Consider the following 27,973-nt stretch of genomic DNA (forward strand, 5'->3'; position numbering starts at 1 on the left):
AGCCGCTTCCATTTGCGATCCAGACGCCGCCTCCTCCCGGTCCCGTGCCTTGCTCAAGGGCGACTTGCCGCTTTCGGGAACGAACAGTATCTGTCCAGCGGCCGGCGTCGATGCATCCGTCCATGCCGTACGGACCGAAACGAACGCCACCTCGCACTCTGTAAAAGCGAGGGTTAGGGTTGGAAGAAGAGGAAGAGGGTCGCTCATCCTCACGAGGGTGAGGGTTTATGAGCACCGGAACCTATCCCGCCTACTCTTGGGGCGTGAGGCGGGATACGCTGGGTGCCAGCCAATCGCAGGGTACGTGGAAACAAACAACCAATGGCACTCACAAACACACCTTGGAGCAATTTCCAGTCTCCAATGAATGTCGCATGTTTTTGGGATGGGGGGGGGGGGTGTGAAGAAAAGCATGAAAAACATGGAAGAAAACATGGAAAGTCCACACAGGCGGGGCTGGGATTTGAACCCCGGTCCTCGGAACTGGGAGGCCGACGGTCGTCCGCTGTTAACATATTTGACATTCAAACGGCTATAACGCGGGAAAACAGAATCATTTCTGTATGGAAGCATCAAAGAGGTCAAAATTGAACATTGGCGACGGTTTGAGGACAAAAATTCGTTTCTGACGATCTTTGCAAACGATCGCTCGACGTGGATTCCGGCGCAGGAATTAAACCGATCAGAGGAGGTTACGTCCAGCGAAGGCAGGAGGAGGACGAGCCCCATCGTGCGTGCCCCCCCCCCCCCCCCAAACGATGGCCGCCTTATGAGATAATGCAATTACAAACATCAATAAAGAGCCGGCCGGGTCCCGTCATTATGCGCTGACAGTGATAAATGGTCCCGCGCCCAAGCGGGCCGCCTCCTCGCGAAGGCCCCCCCCACCCCCCCCTTGGGGCCGGGGGCGACCCCGTCCGTCGCCAAGGAGACAGATGGCATCCAAAATGGAGCCCGCGCAGCCTCTTTTCACGTCGGGGTCTCCTTTTGTCCGGCGGCCAACTGTTTTGCCGCGGCTTTGGGGGGGGGGGGGAATTGACGCCCGGTTTCGGCTCGCCCTGGAAGCCATCCATCCAAAATGCCGCTCAAAACGCGATCTTCATTTGTACTATGCGGCATCTGAACGGTCGGACAACAGATAATCAACATTTACAAGTCAAGGAAAAAAAAAAAAAAAAAAAGAAAGAAATGAAATCTGGAAAAACAAAGGAACTCACGTTTTTTTCCCCTCAAGAATAAAATATTGTTTCCCTTAATTATGGTTCTATTTTATTCATTTATTATTCTTTTTAAGGATTTTTAGGAAACCGTTCTGGTTTGGGAAGTATCCATATTTTAATGGAAAAAAAGGAGAATAAAGGTGTATTTTTAAGGTTTTAAAGTCCATCCATCCATCCATCTTCTAGTGCTTTTCCTTGAGCAGGGATACCCAGACTTTCCTTTCCCCAGTCGTTTCTCCGGCGTGGTCCTCCCCGTGGGATGCGCCCGAGCGGGGAGGCATCCGGATCACCTCTTCTGGCTCCTCTCGATGCGGAGGAGCGGCGGCCAGACGCCGAGCCCCTCACCCGTTCTCGAAGGGAGAGCCCCGACACCCTGCGGAGGAAAGTCATTTGGGCCGCTTCTATCCCGGATCTTGTTCTTTGGGTCTCGGCGTACGTGAGGGGAGGAACGGAGACGGAAGCTTGGCCTTCGGACTTCGCGCCTTCTTTATCCCGACGGACAAAAGACAAAACCGCTGCAGGGGTCCGGCTGACAATCTCCGGTTCCGTTCTTCCATCACTCGTGAACTCGACCCCAAGACACTTGCAGTCATCCCCGACCCGGAGAGGGCCCGCCACCCTTTTCCCACTGAAGACTGCGGTCTCACATTTGGAGGTGCCGATGTTGGAGATCCGGAACCACATCATCTGGAAACAACAGTGATGCGATACCGAGCTCACCAAACCGGGGCAGCCTCGGCGGAGTCCAACCCTGACCGGAAACGAGTCCAAATTACTGCCGGCGATGTGGACCACCGGGTCCTATCGGGGGGTTCCGTACCCCGTACGGGACTCGAAGGACTCCCCCAGGGACAGGGAAAGTGATTATTATTTCAAGGAAAATATTATTATTATTTTTGATCTAGAAAGTTATCTTTTTCCAAGATAATGAATAAAAGTCCATTTGGAAATTATAGAATTTTTCCAGATATATGTGATGATTTTCTAAGAATATTTGGAGGAGCAGAAGTAAGATTTTAGGAATGATTCTTATTCAATGAGAAGGAGGAGAACCTGAAGTGTATAAATGGAAAGGACACTTAAAATAGTATTGCGATTCGGGAGTGAAAAAAATGAACGATTTTTCTTCTGGAGGGATATACTTACTGTATATTGTGGAGAAAAAAATTATGATTTTAAAATACAACTTTTTTAACGTACGTTAAAAATAAAGTGGTATTTTTAAGCTATTTTTAAAAAATAATTCCCAAAGTCATATTTTGCAACAACAAAAAAATATGTATAATAATGTGGAAAAACAACAAAAAAAAACTTGTTTTCTGCAATAATATTGCAATATTACAAGTACTTTGTTCTTGTTGCATTTTTTTTTAGGGTTTTTGTTTTGCAAAACGGTTTTCATTTGTTTCCTTTTAAAAGAAAAAGTATCAAAACAAGCATCAATATTACAAATAAAAATGCATTATTAAAAATGGGAATATTTTGGTTTTCTTTTTTCAATTTTCAAAACAGAAACTATTCATTTTGAGAGGGTGGAGTGATAACTAATCTTAAAAAAAAGAAAGACATTTTTCATTATGATGAAGATAAAACCATTTTTTTCAAAAAGTAGTTTAGAAATGTGTATGCTCAATAATTTGTCATAAACAATATTAAGTCATAAAATTTGTGCACGTGTTAATGCCAACAAAAAACGATCCAATTGAGGCAAATCGAAAGACTTCAAAAAAATGGAGCCATATTTGTACTGGGGGAAAAAATCTTTGGGAGAAAAATAAACTTTGCACGAGGAAAACATTGCATCAACATTGTTTGATTTTTTTTTTTTTTGTTTTGTTTTGTTTGTTTAAAAAAATCGAGCTTTTCTAGGAAAAAAAATTTCAAGATTTTTTATTTTGGAATCATAATGATTGCAGTCATTTTTTAGTTTTGTTGTAAACATTTCTACAAGATTTTTGACATCTTTCATGGTCGTCAAACGATACGAAGATACGCTAAGCAAGTTCAAAATATGTCATCATGTTTCCTTTTTTTGGTTTAGATTTTTGTACCGTTAGTTTGCATCCTGTGTATAATATTTCAATATATTTGACTAAAGTGTGCACTTATTCGTATATGTGGGGGCCAGCTCATGAGGTTGAGCAAGTGTACCTAGTAAAGTGACCACTACTGCATCCACCCGTGCACGTCAATATGTTGCGTTTCAAGCACGAAACTCTTTTTTTTTTTTAGATGGAGGTCAGCGACAAATGACTGGAGGCACGCCTTTGTTTTTCTTTTTGTTGAATATCTCGTGTTTCAAAGGCTTTTTGGATCAATACATGGGTCAATGCGTCTCATCCAATAAGGCAGGAGAGCAATAAAAGTGCTTCAAGTTCCCTAGGATACTACTTCTACAGTATTCCAGTATGTACTGGATATGAAACTGCAACAACAACAACAACAACAACAACAACAAAAATGCAATTTTCTGGAGTAGCGGTGTGTTTTATTTGGCTGGTCGAGGCCTGGGCGCGACTCCCCGATAGGGGGCGCTCCAACACGAGCTTTTCTCTTCAGCGCCAAGCGGGCCGCCTCGCGCAGGCTCCGGGTGGGCTCGAGAAGTCGCCGAACTCCGCCGATGCGTTCTTCGGACTTCGAAAAACAAACGGAGCAATTGAAAAGCTTCAAAAACCACTTTGGGTCAAAATATTTGGGAGTGGTTACGGAGTTCGGCACGGGGTGAAAAACGGGCAGTAAGCATGCGGCCCGGAATGTCCCTTGAAACGCACCTCTCCAGTTCTGCTGGGATTGAAGGCACATATTTAAAATATGTCACAGCGGCAGAGGCAACACCAACGTTTTTCTTTTTTTTTTTTTTCCTTCACAGAAACTCGAGAACATGCACACACAGCTTGGTTGATGTCTTTTCTGTTGATTTGGTCACTTTTTTTTTGTGCTAACCCCTGAGGAAATGTATATTGAGGCCTTTTTCGTTATTCTTGGAAAATAAAGTTGAAAGATTTTTTTTCATTATTTTTCGAAAAAAAAGTCCTTTGTCCTAAGGGGGGTGGGGGGTGGGTAGGATAGGATTACAAACATTTTCTAGGAAAAAAGTTTTCCTCTTAAAAATAAAGTTAATTTTTCCACAACTTTCAGGAATGTAGTTGTATTTGAATATTCAAAATTTTCATATATATATATATAAATTTTTTAAAACTAAAAAAAGTACTTTTTTCAAGGAAAAGTCCTATTTTTGTAAATTTTTAGGAATAGTTGCAAAAAATTGTAGAAACATCATGGGAAGGTCAACAAATTGATCTGTCTATCTATCTATCTATCTATCTATATCTATCTATCTATCTATCTATCTATATCTATCTATCTATCTATCTATCTATCTATCTATCTATCCATCCATCCATCCATCCATCCGTCTGTGTAGCGCATACATAGAGGAAGGAAAAACGAGGAGATCTTTTTCTTTTTTAAAAAAAAAATCTATTAGAAAGAACATAATATGCAGAACAATACAACAGCATTTACAAGAGTGGACTTTGCAGTCGAGTCCCGCTTCTCCTCCACCTGACGTACGTATTCCTTCCTTCTCACGTCCTCTCCATCGGTCGGATTTTTTCTCGATTACCCCCCCTCCCTCCCCCCTCCCGTTTTTAACTGGGCACCTTCTGTTTTGGTTTCTTAGGTGTCGTGTCAGGTTTACAGACATTGGCTAGTCCTCGCTCTCGCTCTCGCTCTCGTTCTCGCGGCGAGCGTCCCCGAAACAGTTTTTACAGGAGCGCCCCGGGAAGTCTGGAACGAGTCCTGGGAAACGGGAGCGAAAAGCGGCGGCGAACCAACTGCTGAGAGTCACGTCGCGGCCGGTCTGTCCGGATCTGGGGGCTTTTCGTCCGGGCGGGAATAAACAAGTGGGTGGGGTCTCGCAAGTGCGCAGGAAGCAAGATGGTCGCCGTCGCCGTCGGGACGGAGGGGAATCCCGTCCCCTGAAATCCGTACGTACGCCTCCGCTGTGCCCTGCGCTCCTGAAAACACACAAAAGACGGTCAACAATGCTAATCGGTGCTGACGCTAACCCAAAGCGCGAAAGGACCTTCCCACGTCGAGAACTACAGTGGGGGCAACATCGGATCTCTTGCTGGCAGTACCATAGCGGTCCAAGTCCAAACATTTGTCGATATTTTGCCAAAGACCCAAAATGGGGGTGGAGGGGTAGGGGTAGGGGGCTGCTGCCACGACACGACGGGAACGCAACCTACCGGGAGATCTTCCCGCTCCTTTTTCTTTGTATTTCATGGGTGATAACAATCGAGCCGTTTTACGAGGAAAACTGATGTCTTTAGAATTTTGCGACAAAAAGTCTTTTTCCAACATTGAAGGGGGATGTTGCAGCCTTGTGCTCAAAATACGGCAACGTCTATTATATTGTGCCATTTTTAAAACATTTCAAAGTTGGATTTAAGGTTAAGGATGAGAAAAGTTCTTCCTTTTGCAAAAAAAAAAAACCAAAAAACATCACCTTTAAGAGCGTTTTCCTGTTCTAAAAGTCTCGTCCGGTGCCAAAGTAGCGCATGAAAATGTGGCAATAAAAGAAAAATCCATATTTAGCACAAGGGCCGAGCAGGCACCATTAAGAACTCCGAGAGTCGATGCGAGTCCCAATAAAGAGCTCGAATGAGCACAAATTGCTAATAAGGTTTGGCGCTAATAAGCCAATCGATGCAGGGGAGCTCTAAGGCTTCCCGCGCGGGATTCCGCAGGGGCCGGATCGACGGCGACGAGCGTTCACGCGGACGAAGCGGAGGGAGGGGCCGCCGCCTTTGTTCGCGCCAAAAGATCATCGGGCAAAAAGCAACGTTAAACGGCGGGGCCGCGTCGCCACCTCCTCCTCGGTTAGCAAATTGCCGCTTCACGACGGCGGGGCAAAAGCGTCTCCGTCCGGGCGAGGTGCGGGACGGCGATTCGGGGGGGATCGGCGGGGGTTCGCGGATGTTGGAGTCCGCCTTCGAAGGAAAAGCTCACAAATGGCCCCCACGCCGCCCCCAATATCCAAAATGGCGCCCCAAATTGCCGATAAAAAAAATAAGAAACAATTACTCGGCCATTAAAGCTGATTCTGATCAAATTGAAAAAGAATCCTCTCAGTCATGGAAATTAAAAAAAATTATAATAAAAAAAACTCCAGCATCAGAAAAGACATTAGGGAGTAAATATTAAAAGTAATTCATTAAAATGTATTTGTATTGTATTTTATGTCGGGAAGGAGATTCTGCATCATAAGCGAGCCAAATTTCCGCCGAGAGTTTGCACGTCCCCGGCAAACGGGGTCAAAGGTGACGTGGGAGTCAGCTCGGTGGCGTTCAAAGAGGGAGGGGGCGGCCGGGGGGGTCACGGGGGTGTCCTCGCTTCTGCTCGGCTTGGCCGACTTCATGCGCGCTGACAGGTGTATTGTTTCGCAAGGATCCGGCCGATCCAACTGGAACGTCACTAATTGGCTTTAATGTCGCAATCAAGACCGGGAAGAATGGAAAAGTTGGGAGACATAATGAAGCCCCCCCCGCCCCGCCCCGCCCCATCATGGTACGCTATTAATTTAATTGCTCACAAAAGACTTTCATCGTTTAATTGACCTAGAAAAGACGCCACCGACACAAGCCGCGGACTCCCCCTTTCCTTTCCTGCCTTTGGTCTGCTCCATCCCCCCCCTCCCCCCCCCCCTCCACGTTTCTCGGTCGTCTCGGCTCGGCCGGGATTCCTCCGGTGGCCCAATTACGGGATTGAGCAGGCAAATTGAGGCAGTTTAAAGCGAAGTCTGCTGGGAAGGCGAGCAGCTGCTACCGGGGAGGGCGAGGACGCGAGGACACGCCCACTCGGGAGGACGAGGACGCTGGGACACGCCCACCGCGCACACAAACGTAGACGGTGCAGCGTTTCCGTCGTCTCCTCACGATGAGATTCTTTGTTATTTTTTGGATTTTTTTTTTGGAATAGTGGCACACGCCGCACGGGGGTTAATGGCGTCCATTTTGGTAAACTGAATAAGTCAAATCCATTGGTCACACCTCCGCTGATGGCATATTTAATTTGGATCTAGTCAATTAGGCCCCGCTAAGCTCCATAGCCTGCTGGCTACCTCCTCCTCCTCCTCCATTTTTTTTTTTTTTTTTTTGGCGTTCCCGTCCCCCCCGTGCCAGCAGTAATCCTATTACCGCACACGCACGTATGCGCGTATACATCCACACGCAAACATTCCATATGTGTTTACATTTCACAGACGCGCTTTCTAAACATCGCTCGGCGTTTTTCGTACGCCGCGTTCCGGAATCACGTGGGAGGCCGATTGGGACGCCCTGGGACGAGCGAGAGCGAGAGAGAGAGAGAGAGAGAGAGAGAGAGAGAGAGAGAGAGAGGAAATAAGACATTGAAGGGGGAGGGGCGGCATTTAGGACACTGAATTTATGAATGAATCCTCAAATCAGACTTGACATCAATTCACTTCTTTTTGTAGTTTTTGAAATAAATGCACCTGAACATGCAAAAGTTCCCATAATAAGCAAACCAAAGACAGCAAATTTCTGAAATCATCCATCCATCCATCCATTTCCTTAGCCACTTATCCTCACAAGGGTTGCGACGGGCAGGAGGCGGGGCACACCCCGAACCGGTCGCCAGCCAATCGCAGAACACGGAGACAGACAAAACAGCCGCACTCACAATCGCACCGACGGCGACGGGCAATTTCGAGTCAGGACGTAGACTTACGTTCGCCTCGCTGTTGCGATTGGTCGGCCCCGGGCTGGGGGCGGGGCTACATGTAGTGCCACTGACCTTCCATGCCCATGTTCATACCCATGCCGCCCATTGGTCCTGCGGAACACAACGCGCAAACGTGTCAATGCGGACAAAAAAGAAAAAACGGCATCGCGCTACGACGTCTCGCTACGTCAGTAGCTAACAGAGTTTGCCGTCTTGCACGTCGCGAAACCACGCTACCACATCCGACTCTGATGTTGCGCTAAGAGGTCGAGGTACGACACGACATTCTGACATCACGCTACGTCGTCACACTAAGACGTCGCCGTCGTGCTACAACGTTGCACGGGGACGCCGTGATGGAACATTACGATGTCGAGTTACAGTTATGCTATGCGATCAACGCCGTCACATGAGGACGTCAACATATGACGATGTGGCCAAGCTACGCTGTCGCGTGCTGTGAAGTCTGCGCACGCTACGATGGACGTCGTCGTGACAGCTGGCGCCGTCTGGAAAACGGCGTCGCTACGAGGCCGTGCTACGACGTCCCCTCAACGATGTCGCGCTACATGCTGAGCGCCGTGGCCTTCCTTCCATGCTGCGACATCACGTGACAATCTCCTGCTTTTCACGCGGGCAGCGCGGCTGGCGCCATCTTGAAGACGCGAGGCCCATTTTGTGCACGAAAGCAGGTGAAGGACGAGCGCGGCGGCACAAAGTTGACAAAGAAAAGGCCTCACCAGGTGGTCTGATTCCCATGTGCTGCTGGCCGTCCATGACGAAGCCCCCCATCGGTTGGCCATCTGGATTATAGGGAGCTCCTTGACTTACTGGAGGAAACGGAGGGGGGAGGGGGGGTCAATTAGCGATTTTAATGAAGGCTCAGTGGCCGGAGCAGATCATCTGTCGGCCGCCGCACGCACGCCTCGTAACGGACTTTTTACGCCGCGAAGCCCCTCGCCGGTCTTTCGCGCTCGACTGAGGTCTGACCAGCGCACACAACAGCAAACAAACAAAAAAAAAAAAAAAAAAAAATTCATCTTTCTGTACATATACTGGCAGTGTCGACACGCAGTGGTTGATGATGAAGACTTATCTGTGACTGACAGCGTGTGCATTAGTTCCGGTCTGCGGGGCGGACGCAGACACGAGCAATCGCTGTTGGACAAATCCATATATTGATTTTCCTCATAGGAAATAATGGAAGGAAATTTTCAGTGACTTCCGGGGTTGATTCATTTTTTTCTCTCCTCCAAGTTGTTGCCGTCTTTGACTGACTTTTCTCTCTTTGTCTATCAGCAAAACCTTTGAGCTTTGTTTTGTTTTTTTTTTTTGTTTTTTTTTACGTGCTCGTTTCCCAACCGGGTCCCGGCCAGCGGTTGCTTTTCTTGATGTCTTTTGCAGTAAAGCTGTTTTTTGTTAACGTCTCTCTCGCTCCTGAACTTGTTTTTGTTGTCGTTGTTGCGCTCTCCTTTTTTTTTTTTCTTGCGGTTTCGCCGCAGGTTCTCCAATCAGGTTTCCTGTGGTTGTCTTTGGAGCTGATTTTTTTTCTGCTTTTTTGACTTCTGTGTATATCCTGAAATCCAGCAGGTGTTGTTGTGTTTTTTTTTTAGTTGCATCTTCTTGCTCTATTATGATGGTAGGTTTTAGGGTCCGAAGCTTTGTCATTTTTTTGTTGGTGTGTTTTTTTTTTTTTTTTTTGCTTCGGTTTTCATTTGTGGCGCGGCTGTTGTCGGCGTTTTAATGTAAACACCTGGCAGTGCGCGGGTCGTAAATCGGGGGGCGGGGGGCTCGGCGCGCACGTGAAACCCGAGAGCGTCGGCCTCCTTCGTGACGCCCTCATAGAAATCCACTTAGCTCCCACTGAGGCCGTCAGCGGGTCAACTGGAGCAGAAGCGAGATCTGGGCCCCTCTGGATGCCTTTGAACTTTACTGCGGCCCCTAATAGCGCCCTGACCTCTCACCCCTATTACAGGTAATAAAGTTTACAGCGGCCCAAACTAAGCCGTGCAAAGGGAGGACAAGCGCGCTCTAAAATGGCAACGAGTGCGGAAGGAGGTCTGGAGCCCAAAAGCCAAAAACTGTGACAAAAGACTTGCCTGCGCGGTTGGACTGGTCGATCATGGGCTGCACTATTCTCCTCCTGGCGTTGATGAACCTGGAGGAGGGGGGGGGGGGGGGAGTAAAGAGAAAGGCATCCTTGAAAAGTTTGTCATGCAAGATGAAAACACAAATCGCTGTGAAATGGTGGGAGGGGGGAACGGTCCAAGGTGGGACCCCAAAAGGGAGCTTGACGAGGACGCTTTGTCAGGGGGGGCTTCAAATGGGGGGTGTCAGGCCAAAGCAACATAACGCCAAAGCAGCGGACTGAGGGGGCAAATTGGGCTCAAGCTGGGGTCCTTTAAAGGGCCGGGACCACCGCATTCGGCCTTGCCCACTGAGGCCGCTCACGGGGACCATGTGACCTCTTACAGCCAATCAATTCATAGCAACCGTCAAGCCCTGCGTCGATACCAAAGACAAATATAGAATCATCGAGCGCCATAGTTTTGTATTTATGTATTCAAATTTGTTTTTATTCCTCCCTTAGAGTAAAAACGGAACCCCAAAATGACTTCATAAATGCTAGCGTAGTTGAAATAAAAAAAAAAATACAGGTGAACGCGCATACATGTTTGGCACAATTTTGAAGCCGGATGCCCTTCCTGACGCAACCCTTCTCAGGGAGTGGATGCGAGCCCACAACCGCTGGTTTTACCAAACCAGTGCTCTCACCACTGAGCTACAGGGCCTCCGTTTGAAAAAAAAAAACCCCCCCCAAAAAACTATAATGAATACAAATATTTTAGTCATCTTTAGTGAGTATGCGTGTGGACAAAAGGACAACATATGACAAAGTCACGTTTTAATTCAAAAATAATCTAGATGCCAGAAAATCCTCCGTAAAAATCAAATTGAAAAGAGTAAAAAGCTCCACGTTTGTTTGTATCTGCTTCTTGTTCATTCTCGGCTCCTCTCACACACACAACGCTGACCCGCCACGACCCGACCCCTGCTGAATCGACCCTTTGACCGGTGCCGCGACCCCGAGGAGAGCGAGGCCTCTCGGGGATTTGGAGACTTGATTTATGTGTTCCTGCTGTTGCCCCCGCCGGACTCTTGCGTTTCACGTCTTAAAGGGGGCGGCGGGGGCGGTTGGGCATTGGCCAAAAGTAAAGGAAACAAAAGTCCCCAAGAAAAGGGGAGCATTTAAAGGGAGAGCAGCAAAACAAAAGGGACGCATTTGACCCCTCATTACCCCCCCCCCCCCCCTGGATACAAAGTGTTGGCAAATTAAAAAACAAACAAACGAGATGTGGAGTAAAGCATTAAGTGTCATTTCCCCAAATAAAAACAACAACAAAAAAAACCCAAAACAAACGAGAACTTTGAATTGCCGACTTATTCACTTTTTGAGCCCTCAAACTCGGCTGCCACGTTCCTCCCACGCACGACGACAAAAAACAAAACATCAAGTTTGTCGCTCATACGACGCGATGTGATTTGATGGCAATCAGAAAAATATCCTGGTCACATTTGTGGCCAAAATGACGCAAAAATGATCATTTCAAAGCAAAACGGCAGACAGACGGGACATTTTTGTGGCTCGACTACGACAGACAAAGCCACCAAATTTCATGTAGTTACATGAAAGTTGCCCCCCCCCCCCCACCCACCCTCCTGGGCCTGAATCTTCAAAATATTGCAGTATTTTCCCTTTGGAGGACCCTCAAATATGATTGAAAATGACAGAGTGTCTTTTCACACATTGCTTCTCGAGACTTTTTGGTGGCTATACACCAAATCTCATGCATTTGCCTTCCAAACCATGTTCCAAAATGGCTGCTTGGACCCAAAATGGCTGACAACCTGTGCCTTTTCAGACATCAGGTCTGCAGACTTTGTTTTTCTGGATGCACTTACGAAAGACACGTCTCCCAAATTTCACGTTGCCAAGTGAAACTGGCTAGATTTTGGATGGGAGGGAGGGATATGAGGGGGGGGGGTGCTTTGCTTTTGCAACTTTGTTCAAATAAAATGTGGGGAATTCTGTGTGTGCTCCGGGGGTGTGAGGACAGCGAGGGAGGAATGCGAGAATGCACTGACATGGCAGAGCACCATCAAATGAGGGAACGTCTGGAGTTTTATCACCAAGCGCGCACCCCCCCCGTTTCGCTGGGGGAGATATGGGAGCGTCGAGAAGCATTCCTCCAACTCCTCTCCTCTGCGGGCCTTTTACAGAAGGTCAACCGTGGGCCAGCGTTGGCTAACTGTTGACCCCCCCCCCCCCCACCATTCGCACTTTCCCGCGATATATATTTTAAAGGCGCCTTTTTATATTCTCTCCTGCAACCCGTCCTCAAATACGCTGACGCAAGCCGTACTCGCTTCTTCGTACTTCTTCGAAAGTTACGTGTTTGTTCCTGCTCGATCGCAAAGGACCACATCCAAAGGTTTCGAGCCAAAGAGACAAAAGCGCCTACAAGTCGCACTTTGTTTTGACTGCGAATACTTCATCGACTCCGCCAGCTACTTCTACACGACTACTAAAACGACCCATTTTTAACAGTGCAGCAGTTCGCCTCCATTTACTTTGCAACTACTACCAGCGACATACTGGTAGAAGTACTGCAACACCTTTCTCAAGATACCGCTAGTATCGTGATACTTTACCACTGATAATCATGTCATGACAATATTTTGTCAATGATTCTAAAATATATTGGAAAAACTTTTGCTTCCAATATAAAATTATGGTGGCGACAACAAGTATCACGATAGTTTGTCACGAACCTCCGGTGCGGGGGCGGACCCAAATGCAGGACTTCGAGGCAGAGGCCTAATGTTCAATGCGGTTTGTTCTGGAAACTGGGTCATACCTCGGTGTAGCGGTCTGACAAGGCAGAGGCACAGAAAGGCTCGGCTAGGCGGGGTCCAAAAGACATACGGCAAAGGTTCGATGACTCTGAAGCAAACCGACTTACTCAACAGGACAAGATCAGACAAAAGGGCACAGGAATCGCTGGGACTGGGGTTACTGGAATTTATGTGCAGACGCGGAGAGTCCCACAGGCAGTGAATGCAACTCACCAATGCAAGGCAACGAACTGTGACAAAAACTCCACCTTAAATATGCCTGTTTAAAGTCCAAATATGAAACAGCGGTGAGCGGATGACAGGTGGCCACGCCCCCTTTGGCAGTGGCCAAGCCCCGCTCAGGACATAATTTGCCAAGTACTTTACCATCCATACCAAATCGATCACAATACTTGTAAGTCTTTTGAAAGTATCGTGCTTCTTTACACGATACTTATATTTCAATGGGAATAATAGCGGTCATCCAAATATTTTGCTTACGAGTCTGAAAACACTGCAATACCTCAGCAACAAAAGAGAGAGCATTGTGATACTTGTGATATGGCAGTATGATTATGCTTACTACTATCACAATCATTTTTCCTATGACAGCATTATCACAAGATTTGGACAACAATTCAGAGAACATTATTATTTGCCACAAGCACCAAGAGATGTCAGTGTCAACAATACTGACGTCACAATATTGTACCCGCCATTCTGAAAGTATCACAATATTAATACTTTACCTACCAAACTGATACCATCATAATACACACCCATGTGACACTTTATCAGGCCATTATGGCAATTAAAGTAATGCAATACGTAGCCAGCGAGTCCAATAACATTTTTCTACTGAGATTCTGAAAACAAAAATGACAATATTGATGCATTTGATTTTGATTCTTTACCTCACAAAACTTCACCTGAGGGTATCGCAATTTACCAAGGATACCTCCATCTCCGTTTTTTTTTTTTTTTTTTGCTTTACCGCCAATAGAAACTGCATTTTGAGAGTCGGTCACCCGTTTGGGTATCCAACACGCAAGTTTTCCCGCCCGCAACACGTCCACGCAAAACTCCATCAGAAAAGCGATTTCGACTCCCCCATTACGCCTCCGGTTTCTCCCCTACATGGGTTTGCTTCCTCGGCCCGTTTTATCACTTTCTTATCACGCCTCCCTCCTCTGGCGGTCCAGTTCCGACTCGTACTGGCTGGACAAGCGCCCCCCCCCCCCCCCCACCCTTCCTGTCCCCGACATGCCCGTATCTGAGGCCAGATGCATCGCGGGGTCTGGCTGGAACAAAGGAGAAAATGCCTCTCGTAATAGCAGCCGGGGGAACGGAGAGGCAGAATGGAAAGTACACGATGGAGGAGGACGGGGGGGGGGGGGGGGGGCGCAAGACGCTCTCACCGCAGGCGTGAACGAGCCCAGAAGACGAGGAGTAAACGCCGAGCTGCCCTTCGCCTCGGCACGACCACCCCCGGATGTCGCACACACCCGGTCGGCGTTTACGACCCCCCCACGGCTCCGCTAGTCAGCCGCGGCCACGATAGCCGTGCCCAAAAACGGGGCGACCGACCCCAAATAAAAACGGAGCCCAGCGTCTCAGCGGGGGCTCGCAAACACATGCCGTCCATGTGTTGCGCCACAACTGAGGACGCCGTGCGCTCTTTGTTGATGCGCCACTGAGAGAGACCTCAACATTTCCAGCCCTTCAAAGTCTGCACCACTTGGAGAGGGATCAACATTTTCGGGGTGGGGTTGGGGAGCTGGGTTTCGATTACATCAGCGTAACAACGCTTTTTTTTTTTTTGTTTGTTTGCCTTTTTCTCGGGTGCCAGAGCAAAACAAGGAAAAAAGCTCATGAAATTGGTATGATGTCATCATTTGTTTATTGCAAGGCTTCGGTTCCAGCTAGCCCTGCAATCACACGTCAATTTGGTCTCAAATGCAAACACATCACGCGACAACTCCGTCCACGCGCTAACGAATAGCGTCGGCGTTGGCATCAGCTTAGCGACAGACATTTGAACACAAGTGGTGGCGCAACACAGGTAGACAACACTCGCATATTCTTTATCCTCTTTGAAGAACGACTACTATGACTGCAGCTTCGTGCACGTCAGCTGTATTATACTGACCCACCCCGGGCACGTACACGAAAGGAGCAGCACAATGTCCATTGAATTGAAAGAAAAAGAAAAAAAAAAAAAGGGACATTTCTTGACATTCTAGTTCATCGTGTCATTTGGAACAATTGCTCACGCGCGGAACCGATTGCGAGCGGCGGGCTCGTGTCCTCTTCTCGCGACAGCACACATTTGCGTCGTATACGCTGCACTCACACCGCCGTGCACAGGTGTACGCGCGGCCAACGTGAAATGGACAATTAAAAGCAAGAAATTGTCTTTTTCATCAGCTGCCTCGGCGCCGTGACCGATCGGGAGGTAATTTAATAACGAGCCGGTGGAAAGATGCAGATTGGGGATACAAAAGGTTACGCGGCAGGCGCGTGCATTTCAATTCGGCGTACAACGTGGCACACAAACACACTCGCCGCCAAATAGCAAACACGAGTAAAGCCGGACGCACAACTATACACACACACACACACACACAATAAGCAGGACTTATTTGGGTGCGCGCTTGCATATCGAGAATGCGGGAGAGCTGGAAAAAAAAAAAAAAAAAAAAAAAACCAAAAAAACCGTCGGCTCCCGCCGGCTGCCAATCAAGGTGATTTAAGAGCGTCAAGGGGAGGACTCGCCGCTTATCGTCGGCGGCTCGTCAGCGCGTCCTTGTCAGTCCATTGTTTGCCTCCTCAAACCGCAATTAACGCCTCGCCCACATGTGCTTCCTGCTCTCGCTCGCACATTAGACGCACAAACTAACAGTAAACTGCTTGAAAGTTTTGACTGGGGAAAAAAGATGATTTATTAGCATCAGCGCACTCGAACACAAAATACACACACAGGAAGAAAACAGCACGACAGATTAGCTTCAACTTGTACCCGACGTGATTGGCTATCGGGCTGCAAAACACGAACATAACGACGGCAACAACAAGTCGACTCTTCTCTTCATTAGCAAGCACGGAAATATGAAAGCCATATGACGATGTGCAACGGTACGACAGTAGAAGGACACGTTGACCGGATCGCGTTACAATATTTTAGCATCACAATACCGACAGTATCACAATACAGTATCACCCGTATCGCGATACTTGGCTAACAATGCTGATAGAATCATTGCACTTTGCTTATGAAACCAAAAGTATGACGATATCAAAGGTTTTATGGCATTTTTCCAACAAATACTGATGGAATCATGATACTTTGACAGTATCACAATACCGCGATACTGATATGATCATGGTATTTTGGATACTGGCTAATGATACCCGCGGTATTGCGATACATTGCCACTGATAGCAATCGCGCACGTTTAGCATGTGTAAATTCTCTTGTGGCCTTTTCTTCTCCTGTAATTTTTTTTTTTTTCTATCCGTGTTTATTTTTGTGTTTTTACTCAATCCCATTCATCGTTTGTCTGTTTTTCATAAGCACAGCGATTCCAATTCCAAGGAAAACGTTGTCGATACTTTTTCAGCAAAACTGATCGGACGGAACCGCAATGTTCGAAGTGTCACCACACTTCATTCATCAATGTGACAAAGTGACGATTTGAGGTCAATCGCAATAGCGCCATAATTGCAATTACTGGATAATAAACTCGCTCGCATTTGACATGTTCATTAAGAACATAAGAGAGGCAATTTGCACATTAGATGACTCACTTCCATGAAGTAGCGCCGCGATTACAAGCAGCAAAGTGCTAAAAATACTCGGGAAAACGACATTTTGGATGTTTGAACGCGTTAGCTTGCGTGGACACGCCCTTACGTGCTCTTTCTTCCGAGGTGTCCGCCCTCCGAGCGCCCCGCAACTCGCCCCACCTGCTTTTCTCCACATCTTGTGTGGGCGTGCGCCCCGTTTGGATTTGGACAGAAAAAAAAAAAAAAAAAAAGATGTTGCAACTAACATGACGATGATGCATGTATGTACAGTATGTGAATGACATCATGTTGTGCATTTGTTTTTGGTGTAACCGTGGCAACCGACGCTGGGTATTTGCCGAACTGCAATCAAGCAGTGCGCGTGCGTGCGCGTGCGGGTCATGCGAAGACGTGCTGACATCGGCGGGGCGGACCACTCATCCGTGCAGCTTCCTGTTTGTTTTCCGGAATATTCCGAACTGTCCGGACCTCCTCATGTTTTTTGTTTTTTTTTTAAACATGTCAGATGAATTTTCTTTTCAAAATATTTTAAATAACACGTCTTATTCCTTATATATAACACTTTGTATGGGAAGAAATATATATTTAAAACATTTTTTTTTATTTCTCAATTGTGTCTGGAAGAGATAGGCACAAAATAAGGATTTGGGTTTGAATATCAAATATGATTTCTTTAAAAATAGAATTGAAACTTGATGGCGGGGGAAGGTCCAGAAGCAAGCAGGAAAATGCTTGTGGAAGGCGACCCGAAGCTTTTGAGCCAAGTCAGGCCATTCAAAGGAAACGGATGGCAACTTTTCACCTCGAAGAAAATCAGAATAATAGACAGTTCTGGAGGAAATTTTTGTCGGCGGCGGCACGGTGGAAAATATGGTCACGGCTCCGAGGACCGGGGTTCAAATCCGGGCCCCGCCTTGCAACCCTCGTGAGGATAAGCGGCTGAGAAAACGGATGGATGGATTCTCGCTGTCATTCTTGTGGCGTTGAACAAAATGAAATCATTTTGGTGAGGGTTACTTTGATTTGACTTCAGACAGTGTGACAAAAAATGAAATTTGTGTGTTTTTGCACAGCATGCGTGAACCTCTGGCTTCCATTGTGGGGAATTAGCTTGATTTTATTATTATTATTAGTATTTTTTTTTTTACTTGTTGACATATCATTCCAAAGAAGCAGCAACCTGCAGAATGTTAGCTAAAGAACTATTTTTACACTTCTTGAAAATAAAAAAAAAAAAAAAGACGCAAATCTTCTTCTGGTCACATTTTTTGTTGGTCAAATAAGCATGAAGTCAAGAGTGCTGCTTTTCGTGTTATTTTGCCAAATATTACATCTCGGTTATGTAACGACTGCACAAAGACAACAGTTGGATCCCGGGAGGGATGATTTCGATTATGTCCTCATTTCCATATTTCGTACTAGGGGGAAAATTGCCTCCAAGGGCCCTTTAAGAGTTGTTTATTCCCCACGCAAGCAGTCGGTTGCCATGGACACCATTTTACACAAACGTGGATCCGCGCACTTGTGTGCGGTTGTTGCCCAACTTGTCTCCCTGCTCCGTAAAACCAGTTTAGCGTTTGTTTCGCTGCACTTGTAATGGACGCCGTACTCTTGCATGGAAGCGCAACAGGGCCAGTGTGTGTGTGTGTGTGTGTGTGTGTGTGGGTGTGGGGGGGGGGAGGATCGAGATTAGGGGGGACCCCCCCCCCCCTTCCCCACAGCAGCTCTCACTTTAAAGCCCCTTTTAAATTTCACACTTTCCTTATGTTTCCCTGCGCCGCATGCACATGCTAATCCTCCGCCTCCTGTTAGCGGGATTCGGATCCAACATTGCGTGTGTGCGCTTAGAGAGAAATATGACGTTCACATGCCTGAACAGAGCCAGCGACGTAGCATGGGCGCAGCCAGGTGACCCCCGCCGCACCTCACCTCACCTCAAAAAGTCAAGTCTGCTTGTTAAAGGTGTGCGCTTCATGCACGTGCGTGTGTGTTTATAGATTTGCAGGTAACACACACCTTCCGCCTCGCCTACGACAAGCGTGATAATCCGCGACAGTGAAATTGCTCATAAATCCGCAGATTAATGCGGAAACAGTATTCGCGGGGCGCCGCTAAACAGCCCAGTTATTAATAGCGCAAGGAGGGGGGGAATGACAGTATTGGTATTAATACGCGTCGAAGAATTGATATTCCTGACTTCGTGGGCCGGGCCTCGAGCCGGCGGGGCTGGCGGCCGAACAAGATGGAGGTGATTTATGAGCAGAAGAATTCAGAACACACAAATTTATGATGACAAAATGTAATAAAATGGCTCAAGCTTCTAGGACGCTGGATGGAGATGGCAAAAGTTCTTCGGGGATGCTGCATGTGACCTCATAGGACTGGTGTGTGCGCACCAAATGATCATTCATTGTGGTGACGTTTTGACGCCAAAAGACGAGAAAAACAAACAAACGTTGTTGTCTTCCCTTTTTGGGTGGCACCGCGCTGGAAGTAAACATTCAAGGGTTAGGGTTACAAGTTTTACTCTTTTATTTTTTGATATTCTGGCACGACCATAGACACCAAATCTGTGTGTGTGCGTGTCCGTGCCACACAAACATAGAAAGACAACAAAGAAAAATGAACATTTGTGATGTGCGTTGATGTTTTTCTCGTCTTTCTATCTTTGTGTGGCACATCCACTTTTCCAAGAAGCGCATTTTGATGGCGCCGAATGAGCGCAAGCGGCGAGCGGCCCGACTGAAAATAGACGTCGTCTAATTCCGACGCGCAGGAAAAACCGAAGCCGACGACCGGACTCGCCGGACCGGTCTCGACCAACGTGTTTAGCGCAACGGTTGGTATCGCTGGGCCGCGGGATTCCCCCAGAACTGATGTCAAATCCTGATAAGCCAGAAGTCACGCTTGCCCCCCCCCCCCCAATTTTTCCAATTCAAGAGAGAAGCGATCAAAGCAGCTCCGCTTCTCTCTTCTGAATCCGAATCTGAATCTGAATCTGATACAACTCGCTTACAATCGACTTCCCAGGAAGAAAAATATGCTCAAGTGTTCCGCGACCATTCTTATGAAAGTCATAAAAATAGCCGGGGTTGAGCTGCAGTTAGTTTTTCTTTCGGGATGGAAATTTCTGGAGGATTTGCATGTGGTGCGAAAAAAGCACCAAAATACAAAATAAAAATCAATCATAACAAATATATCAGATGGGACATTTACGTCGATCAGGACCCTGGACAAAAACCCTTTAGACGAAAGGCTCAAAAGTGAAAAATTTGCATCAGATCAGAAGAAAATTGCATCGCGCGTCATAAAATGCAAGTACAGATTTCCTCCGAGGCTCAACAATATTAACTTGGATCACATGTCCGATTCACGCATTATTTGTTGAGAAATAAAAGATTATCTGTCCAAAAACAATTCTGAGAATTGCAGGATGTGTTTTCCGGATCCGCGTGGAAAATGTGAGGCACGGACGCGTTTGTGGTATTGTTGCTTGATGCCGTTGTCTGAGTCCCTCCCGTGTTGCTTCTTTCTTTCTTTCTTTCTTTCTTTCTTTCTTTCAGGAACGCCGTGAAGATCCCCCCCGGCCTGCCCCCCCCCCCCCACCGCCTCTTAAGTAGCCTCCGCTTGCTTTCCGCCGGCTTTTAAGACGTGGCTAAAAGCGGCCATATTGACCAAACAATGGCGGAAACGCCGCCTTTTCAAGGGCCGTGATTGAATTGCGCCCAGGAAGGAGAAACCCGATGACCCTCGCATTGATTTTTACATCAGCGCAGCGGAGTGGCGCAATTTAGGGAAAATCTCCTCTGCTTGTGTGTTTGTGTGCGTTACAAGCCAAACATCACTTCCTGGTGACACGCGCCGAATGACATCAGAGGAGTTCATTAGCAATTCCTGACATGACACACAAATTGCTCACAAGTTAAGTGGAAAGAACAAGACAACGCACGTCACCTTTGCATTGCTTCGCTCGTGAAATCATGTCAGAATTGTATTACCAGGAAAGTACGCAATGGCGCCGATCTGCGTCTGTCATCCGAAATCTGAAGGCACTTTGATGTGCAGCTAAATCTACTGCCCAATTTCAGGTGAATGCCTGCCTCATTGTGGGTCATCATTCTCTAATTTCATTTTTTTTTCAGTAACTGCTTTCCGGTGACTATGTTGAAGTCAGCCATCTTGACTGTTCAATGATCTTTCCATGCTAGGGAGGAGCTAAGTTTAGCCTGGATTGCTGGCGGAAATGACGGTGAGGTCGGCTGAGGGTCATTCGCAGATTTTAGTACAGTGGAAACCCAGATACTCGCATTTCAGCACCCACAGATTCCTCTTTTTTCGGGGGGGGGGATGCAACCAAATTTTGAAAAATTCTCACCTTTTTTTCACCTCCATTTTTCTCATCAGTGCAAATATAATGAATATCAATTATCCATACAATTTGTCTGTCCCGGTGCCTATCCCACACGGACACTAGAGGGGGGGGGGGTCCGCTGTACGGTACGTCAGTCTAAAAGCACGACTTCAACATATACTTCATGGGACAGCAATGACTACTTTCAAATGAGGCAGGCCTTTGGTGCCATCTTGTGGCGGCACAGCGTTTCCGGAAAGCATCCGCAGAAAAGAAGACCAAAAAAAACCTATTTGCTGAAAGCCCCTTCTTCCGTGTCCGTTTGAAAGTGCAGCCGTCGAGAAAGCGAAGGCCAACCGAGGCACAGACCGATCACGTGACACGACGGCGGCGGCGACGGCGATGTCAGGCGCTCGTCCCTCCCCCTCCGTTCAGAGGGGGAACCTCCCTGGTGCGGCGTCGCGCTGCCAATAATTCATGAGTGATCCGAGCCCCTCGCCGGCCTTTAGCATTTTTTATTTAATCCGCCGAGCTCCACTCCGGCTGCCGGCTCATCAATAATACACCGCGACGTGTGTTAACACGTCCGCGCGGCGCCGGAGCGCTCGTGGGGGACGCGGCCGGCCGGGTCGTGTCATTGTTTGACGTAAAATGACTTTGCTAATATCGAGGAGATCTGATCTCTGTTTATGTTTACGTATCTGCAGTATTGGCATCCAAGGTCGGATGGTGGCGGTGAAGCAGTCAACTCACTTCACTTCATAACACGCAGCGCTCTGGCGGATCAAGTTATATGCATCCCTGACTTGAACTTTACCGTCAAACTACACGCAAAACCAAAACTTTGCCTTGCCACTGACGCGTCGTAGGAAATGCCATAGACTGGGGAAGAAATAGCAGTGGGATAACACCAGGAATACTCTCGGGAATCAATTCTTTATCCTTTCCGCAGACTTACTGAGAACCGAAGACCTCTTCCATGTACAGTGAATGTGTATTTCTCCCACCCCCCACCCCCAGAAAGAGCAGCACGATGTCCACTGAATTGAAGCAAAGACTGTGGCAGAAACCGTTTCTTTACATTCAATTCAATGATGCAATTGCAGTATATTTCTATACGGTACAATAGCATTGTTTTTGTTTTGTTTTTGAATTGAAAAAACATTTGGGGGTTTTTTGTGGGGGGGAGTGTTGGGAGGCTGGAAAGGAGTAATAGCATTTCCATTATTTCAACGGGGAAATATGATTTGGGCTACAAGGACAAAATTTCACTTTTATCTTAATGCACTCCCCTAAAAATTGGATTTTAAAACCTTCCAAAACAAATTATTTGACATTATGAGCAGCAGCTAAAGCAGTTGTCAGGGTCGTCGCTGTTAGCATACGCCGCAGGCCGCTAAATACGAGACGGTGGGCCGAACCCCCTCCCCCCCCGCCACAGGCCACGGCTTGAACCCCCCCGGCCTAATCAGTCATTAGTCAAGTTGTTCTTGCGAGATTTGCTCTTTGTTGTCTGACAATGTAAACAAAATGAATCGATGATTGTATCAATTTCTTCCATCGGTCTCTTTTTACTGGACATGGCTTTCAGTGTGTGTGCGCGCGCGCGCGTGTGTGTGTGTGGCTGCCGGGCAAATTGACTCCACCAAATCAACGGGTCAGGAGGTAACATCACCGAGGGGTTACCATGGCGACGGCCAATGGCAACGGAGCTTCCAGGACGGCGCCACGACACAACATGCCAGCAAAATGGCAGCTCTCTCTCTCTCTCTCTCTCTCTCTCTCTCCTCATGTAACCTCTCACTCCTCATTTTTTTTTTGTTTTGTTTTGTTTTTGTCGTCGTGTGCATCCACGCCGCAGCGCACGGAAAACATAAACACACAACAACAGCACGCACAGAATCGGAAATGCACGTTATGAGGGGGCAGCGGGATGGGAGCATGTTGGCTTTAGCAGCTAATACCTCCCAGATTAACCACCCCCGGTTTACCCAAACGAACACAGATTACCCTCCCACGATGCTTCAGAGTGTGTGTGTGTGTGTGTGTGTGTGTGTGTCTAGTCCCGAGATAATATAGTGTCAAATAAAAACTTGGACATTTTCTACAGGAACTGAATCAAAATGGTGGCTTTGCACCAAAATGGAGGGACGATTGTTTCCCCCTCCGTCGGACTTTTTCGTGCGTTCCTCTGAGAAGGGTTGCGTCAGGAAGGGCATCCGGCGTAAAAATTGTGCCAAACATCATCTGAGATGACACGCTGTGGTGACCGACCCCGAAAGGGACAAGCCGAAAGAAAACACACACCTCTATCAAATTTCATGCTGATCCATCCAATTTGTGTTTGGGGATCCCCCCCCCCCCAACAACATTGCAAATAATACAAATTATGACCAAATCTGGCCCACGTTTGACGGTGCAGGCTAGTAAATTCACGCAGTTTAACGTCGGCCGTCATTTTCCGATGACGGCCTCCGACTGGGGTTCGGTTGGACAAATTTCTCAAAGTGCGAAACCGGAAATTCACCAAGATGGCCGACATCGTGTTCAGTTTCAGCCATCAACCCTTGAAAATTTTGGTACTTTAGCATCGCTGAGCTGCTCCTGATTGGGGCTCATCTGGTCCAGTTCCGGAGTCGGCCAAAGTACGAGCCACCCGAAAATACTTCTTGAAAACTGAGGCACGGGTCCTGAAGACCTTTTCGTGCATCCTGCTACGCTAGACGAGTCCACCGATTTTTATTTTACTCTGTAACAAGTGGTGTCAGCAGTTGAATTTCTTTTTTTTTTTTTTTTTTGGGGGGGGGGGGGTTCTCCGAAGTGAATTTTGAGACTGCTGAAATTTCAACCCTTTTCACTTGCCACAGTCGGTGAGTTTTCAGGCACGTTTGAGGCCTACAAAATGAGAGTGAGTGAGTGAGTGAGTGAGGTGTCCCCCCCCCCCCCCTTTCTCTTTCATGTGTGCTAAAAGAATTGATCCCCGTTGGATTTGGGCGAGGTCAACCGACGAGATGGCCTCCACTCGGGCTTCCCCGCGGTCCTCACGGCACGCGTATGCGATGAATCCTCCGTGGACCGCCCGGCATGCTAATCTGCCGCCGTTTCCGGAGCTTTTCCCCGTTGAACAATGGCGGGCATCGTGTTAACATCATTAGACGGATTAATCTGCTCTCCTCCCTCCTTATCCTCTCCTCTGCTTTTCTTTTGGTCTCAATTTGGCTCTCCCTCTCATTTTCCAGGATTCATTTTTACAGATCAAACGGGTTCAGCCCAACCGCGCCGGCCCCTTAATTAGCCGCCGCGGCTAATAAGGTGGTGTGTGCGCGCGCTGATGGGCATCTCAAGGATAAAACCACGTGAAGACGACCCTCTTTCTACCTTTCTCCCCCGACGCTACCGCAGGTTAAAAGCCTCGTTTGGAGTCAAACTCTGCAGCCAATTTAAAAAAAAAAAAAAAAGGCTGCCTCAAGCTAAGCTAACCAGCAGGTGAAGAATCTGAAATGTCAAAGCGTAAAAATGCAGAGAGTCCGACAAACTCAGATTGGAATCGCTTGAAAATACGTGCCGCGAGATTTTCTGAACGCTAGCTCAGGTTCAAAGACTCGTTTTGACTCAAACTTTCCAGGGTTCCTTTTCACCCAGGAAATATGCCGCTTCGAGCTAAGCTAACCGGCGAGTGAAAAATTGCAGTGAATGATGACAATTCATTTTTTTTTTAGCGGAAACACGGCACGCAGTACGGACGTGGCAGACGCGTGACAGCATGGAATCAGACTTTCACACATCAAATTTCCTTGAAAACACGTCATCAGAATTGATTTCAAGTATAATCACCAGCGTCAGAGGCCCATAATTCAGATTTGTTTGCTCCCAGTTTGCACAATTGGGATACGGCGGCGTGAAAGCGCACCTAAATCGCAAATTCTCAATCGGTTAAAATAGCTTCAGGCCACGACATTTCCCTTTATTGCTTTTGTCTCTGTTGTATTGTTTGATGCAGGTTCAAAATAAGAACATATGAACAATAATTGCCCTACGAGCATCTGAAATTAAGTGAAAGTGATTTTAAAAACGTGAAAAGGTTTCAAAAAGCAGCCTGCTCCGCGTGCTAATCACCGTCGCTAACTTTCTCCACGCAGGATTTTTTTTTTTTTAGATGGGGCGGGGGAGATGTTTTCCGACGCCTGCTCGACTCTTAATTAACGCAGCTTTTTGGAAAATGACCGCGGGCCATTTCTGTCGAGATTGATCCGCAGCAGCGCGATTCCGCAAGCGGCGGGGGATGATGATGATGATGACGACGACGACGATGATGATGATGCCGGCGGCCGGCGATGGCGACGGCGAGCGAGCGAGCGAGCGAACGAGCTTCTCTTACCAGTTGTTGACTTGTAGGATGGTGAGGCCCGTGTCTTGCGCCAGCTGCTTCTTCTGTTCCTCCGACGGGTACGGATGCTATTCGGGAAAGAAAAGGGAGGGGCTCATTACGTTCTGCCGAGAGAGATGTTACGTTCTTCTTCATATTCTAAAAAGTGGACAAACCAGCTCGGGTTAAGATGGATTGTTCAAAGACATTCCAGAACCTTCTTTCTCGCACCTGTTAAAAGATGGAGACGAACATGTGCATATCTTTGGGCCCCGACTTTATGTATCATTCTTGATTAGAGAAAATCTATAATAAATTCAACCTTCCCCTCCCCCCCCCCCCCCTCCTCAAAAAAAATCATTGATGTACGTACGTTGTATAATCATGCTACCCTACGGTTAAAATACATTTTCAAAAGAATCAAACGCTCACGATGAGGCTGAATGCAAATGAACGTGCGTCATTTCGACGGGGACTGGAGTCCAAAAACTTTGCCAAATTGAGAACTTCACCAAGGTACCACCAGCGTGTAAAGATGGCACTCGTTTATTTAGCGCCGCAGTCTTTTTGTCATTTTCCCGTTAGGAAGTAAAAGGACCTCCCGCCCAGGCTCCAAACCGAGATCCGAGCCCAATTATTGGACGCGTTTGGTCTTTTTGTACGTTGGGTGTCCTAAAAGGAGGCACACGCTCACGAGCCCGACCCACGTGGGACCAGAACCGGACACCGTTTCAACCACGTTTGTTTCCATCTTTGGGCTTCTTGTATTTCCCCGTCCCCAAAGAAAGTGCTGCACATTTACTGTAGCTGTAGGGCTCTTTCACGTGATAGGAATGTCATATCATATGCGATGAACTCAACAATCGGACGTGTAAAATTGGTGCGGCGCCAGCGTCTGTCTGTCTTTTTTTTTTTTTTTTAGTCTTTCACGAACAGGACTGTGTTTTGTTTGAAAGCTGGCACAAATAGCAGAGGGGAGCGCCCCCCCCCCCCCCCCCCCGGCCACCCATTTCCAGCATTCCCCTTGTCCATGTGATGGGCTGTGACGGAGGGGTGGGGGGGGGGGTCAATTCCATGCAATAAGTTCCAAGTTCCTCTGGCCAAATTGCCGTCCACCATCTTTGCATATAACATTCAAACAAGCTAAACTTGGAGCAACTCACAATAGTTTGGAAAAAAGAAAATGAAAAACAACTATCACAATACGCCGATCGCGCGAATATCAATTTATTACAAGAATACCATCTACAATATCATGAAACTATATCATATAAGGAGACCTGCGCGCTATGTAACAAAAGGTAGCATTTTAAAGATGAGGAAAACCAAATTGTAAATAGGTGCGCTTGCTAGTTTGACTGCATCGCGGGAATCGGCTGGCGGGCCCGTGCGGCTCCTCCATGAAACTCATTGGGAGGAATATTTCATTTTTTTCATCCATCATTGCGAAAATCAGTGTGAATGCTTCTTTGGTCATGGGTGAGCTGTGATTGGCTGGGAAGCAGAGAGGGGGCGCAGCCCACTTTTCACCTAAAGCTGCTCAGTGACGATCTTAATGAACGCTACGGGAAACAAGGCTCTTTCTTTCTTTCTTTCTTAGCAAAGCGCAACATCGTCACTCGTGTGTCTTCTTTTTGGGAAGCAAAGCGTGCAGACAAGCTCAGCGCTGACTCAGAAATGAGTTCCGCAAGTTCCGTGTACGGCCCAAAGCGCGTCGCTAGCCATGATGTCCGCGAGCCTGAGACGTCGCCTTTCTTTGGCTAGAGCGCGAGGCAGTCACACTCCCTGCCTGCCCTTGACGTGATACGTCGCACGCGCGCTCACTCGGTATCCGTCGTACAAAATGCCCAATCCCGGAAAATCGGAATCTGTCAAAATCGGACAGATACGACGCAGGGACGATGCGACCCCACGCCGGCGCGCGCACCTGAAAACGTCGTGCGCTGGGCAAAACAAAAGCGGGATGAGGTCGATGCAGCGGAGTCCCAATCGTGAGGGGTCCGAGAAAGGGGGCGGGTCCACGCCACGGGCCGCGGCGCGGAACAAATGCAGCCGATTTGCACGCTTACACCGAATTCTTCACGGCTGTGAAAGTCGACAACCGCCTGCATTAAAACCTTCGAAAATGAAAACAAAACGGTTCAGAGACAAGAAATGCGGTACAAAGAGTCGCTACTGTATTACGAGATTGTCACCTTGCTAATACAGTGCAATTTGCAATTTCCATAACAGATGTGCCCAAAATCTTCTCGAGTTAGCAAACATGCCTTGTCTCCCGTGCAAAGCAATTTGCTCCAACTCAAAGCGCTTTTTGAAGAAAACCAACACATGGATTCTCCTCCCTTCTTCCTTTCGCTTTTGTGAAGTTCAGTCTGTCACAAGTGTGAACTTTTAATGCGCTTTGTGCGAGCGCGTCTCCTCGCGGCCTTTGGCCCGGACTCGGCGTGCCGACGACGCGTTCTTGAAAAGGGCAGATGGAAAGTTTCTGCGCATCCTCCCCTATTTTAATGATACGACTTCTCCAAATATACAACGGCTTTCGTGAGAACTCGCAGCCTGCGCTTCTGCGAGCGTGTGGCTGCC

The 27,973-nt window shown here is 47.6% G+C and overlaps 1 protein-coding gene across 1 annotated transcript in view; it reads right to left on the reverse strand.

Moving 5' to 3' along the window:
- Nucleotides 1-4,740: 4,740 nt before the first annotated feature.
- The window catches only part of LOC133510273 (homeobox protein Meis1), a 77,918-nt gene continuing 54,685 nt past the window's right edge, over nt 4,741-27,973 (reverse strand). The window contains exons 9-13 of the mRNA XM_061838129.1: nt 25,403-25,479; nt 10,070-10,128; nt 8,711-8,800; nt 7,977-8,081; nt 4,741-5,239 (exon numbers count right to left, since the gene is read on the reverse strand). Of these exons, the coding sequence (XP_061694113.1) occupies nt 8,023-8,081; nt 8,711-8,800; nt 10,070-10,128; nt 25,403-25,479 (285 nt within the window). The 3' untranslated portion in view covers nt 4,741-5,239; nt 7,977-8,022. The remainder of the gene's footprint in view (nt 5,240-7,976; nt 8,082-8,710; nt 8,801-10,069; nt 10,129-25,402; nt 25,480-27,973) is intronic.

This window comes from Syngnathoides biaculeatus, chromosome 12, assembly GCF_019802595.1.
Source record: "Syngnathoides biaculeatus isolate LvHL_M chromosome 12, ASM1980259v1, whole genome shotgun sequence".
NCBI classification, from domain to species: domain Eukaryota; kingdom Metazoa; phylum Chordata; class Actinopteri; order Syngnathiformes; family Syngnathidae; genus Syngnathoides; species Syngnathoides biaculeatus.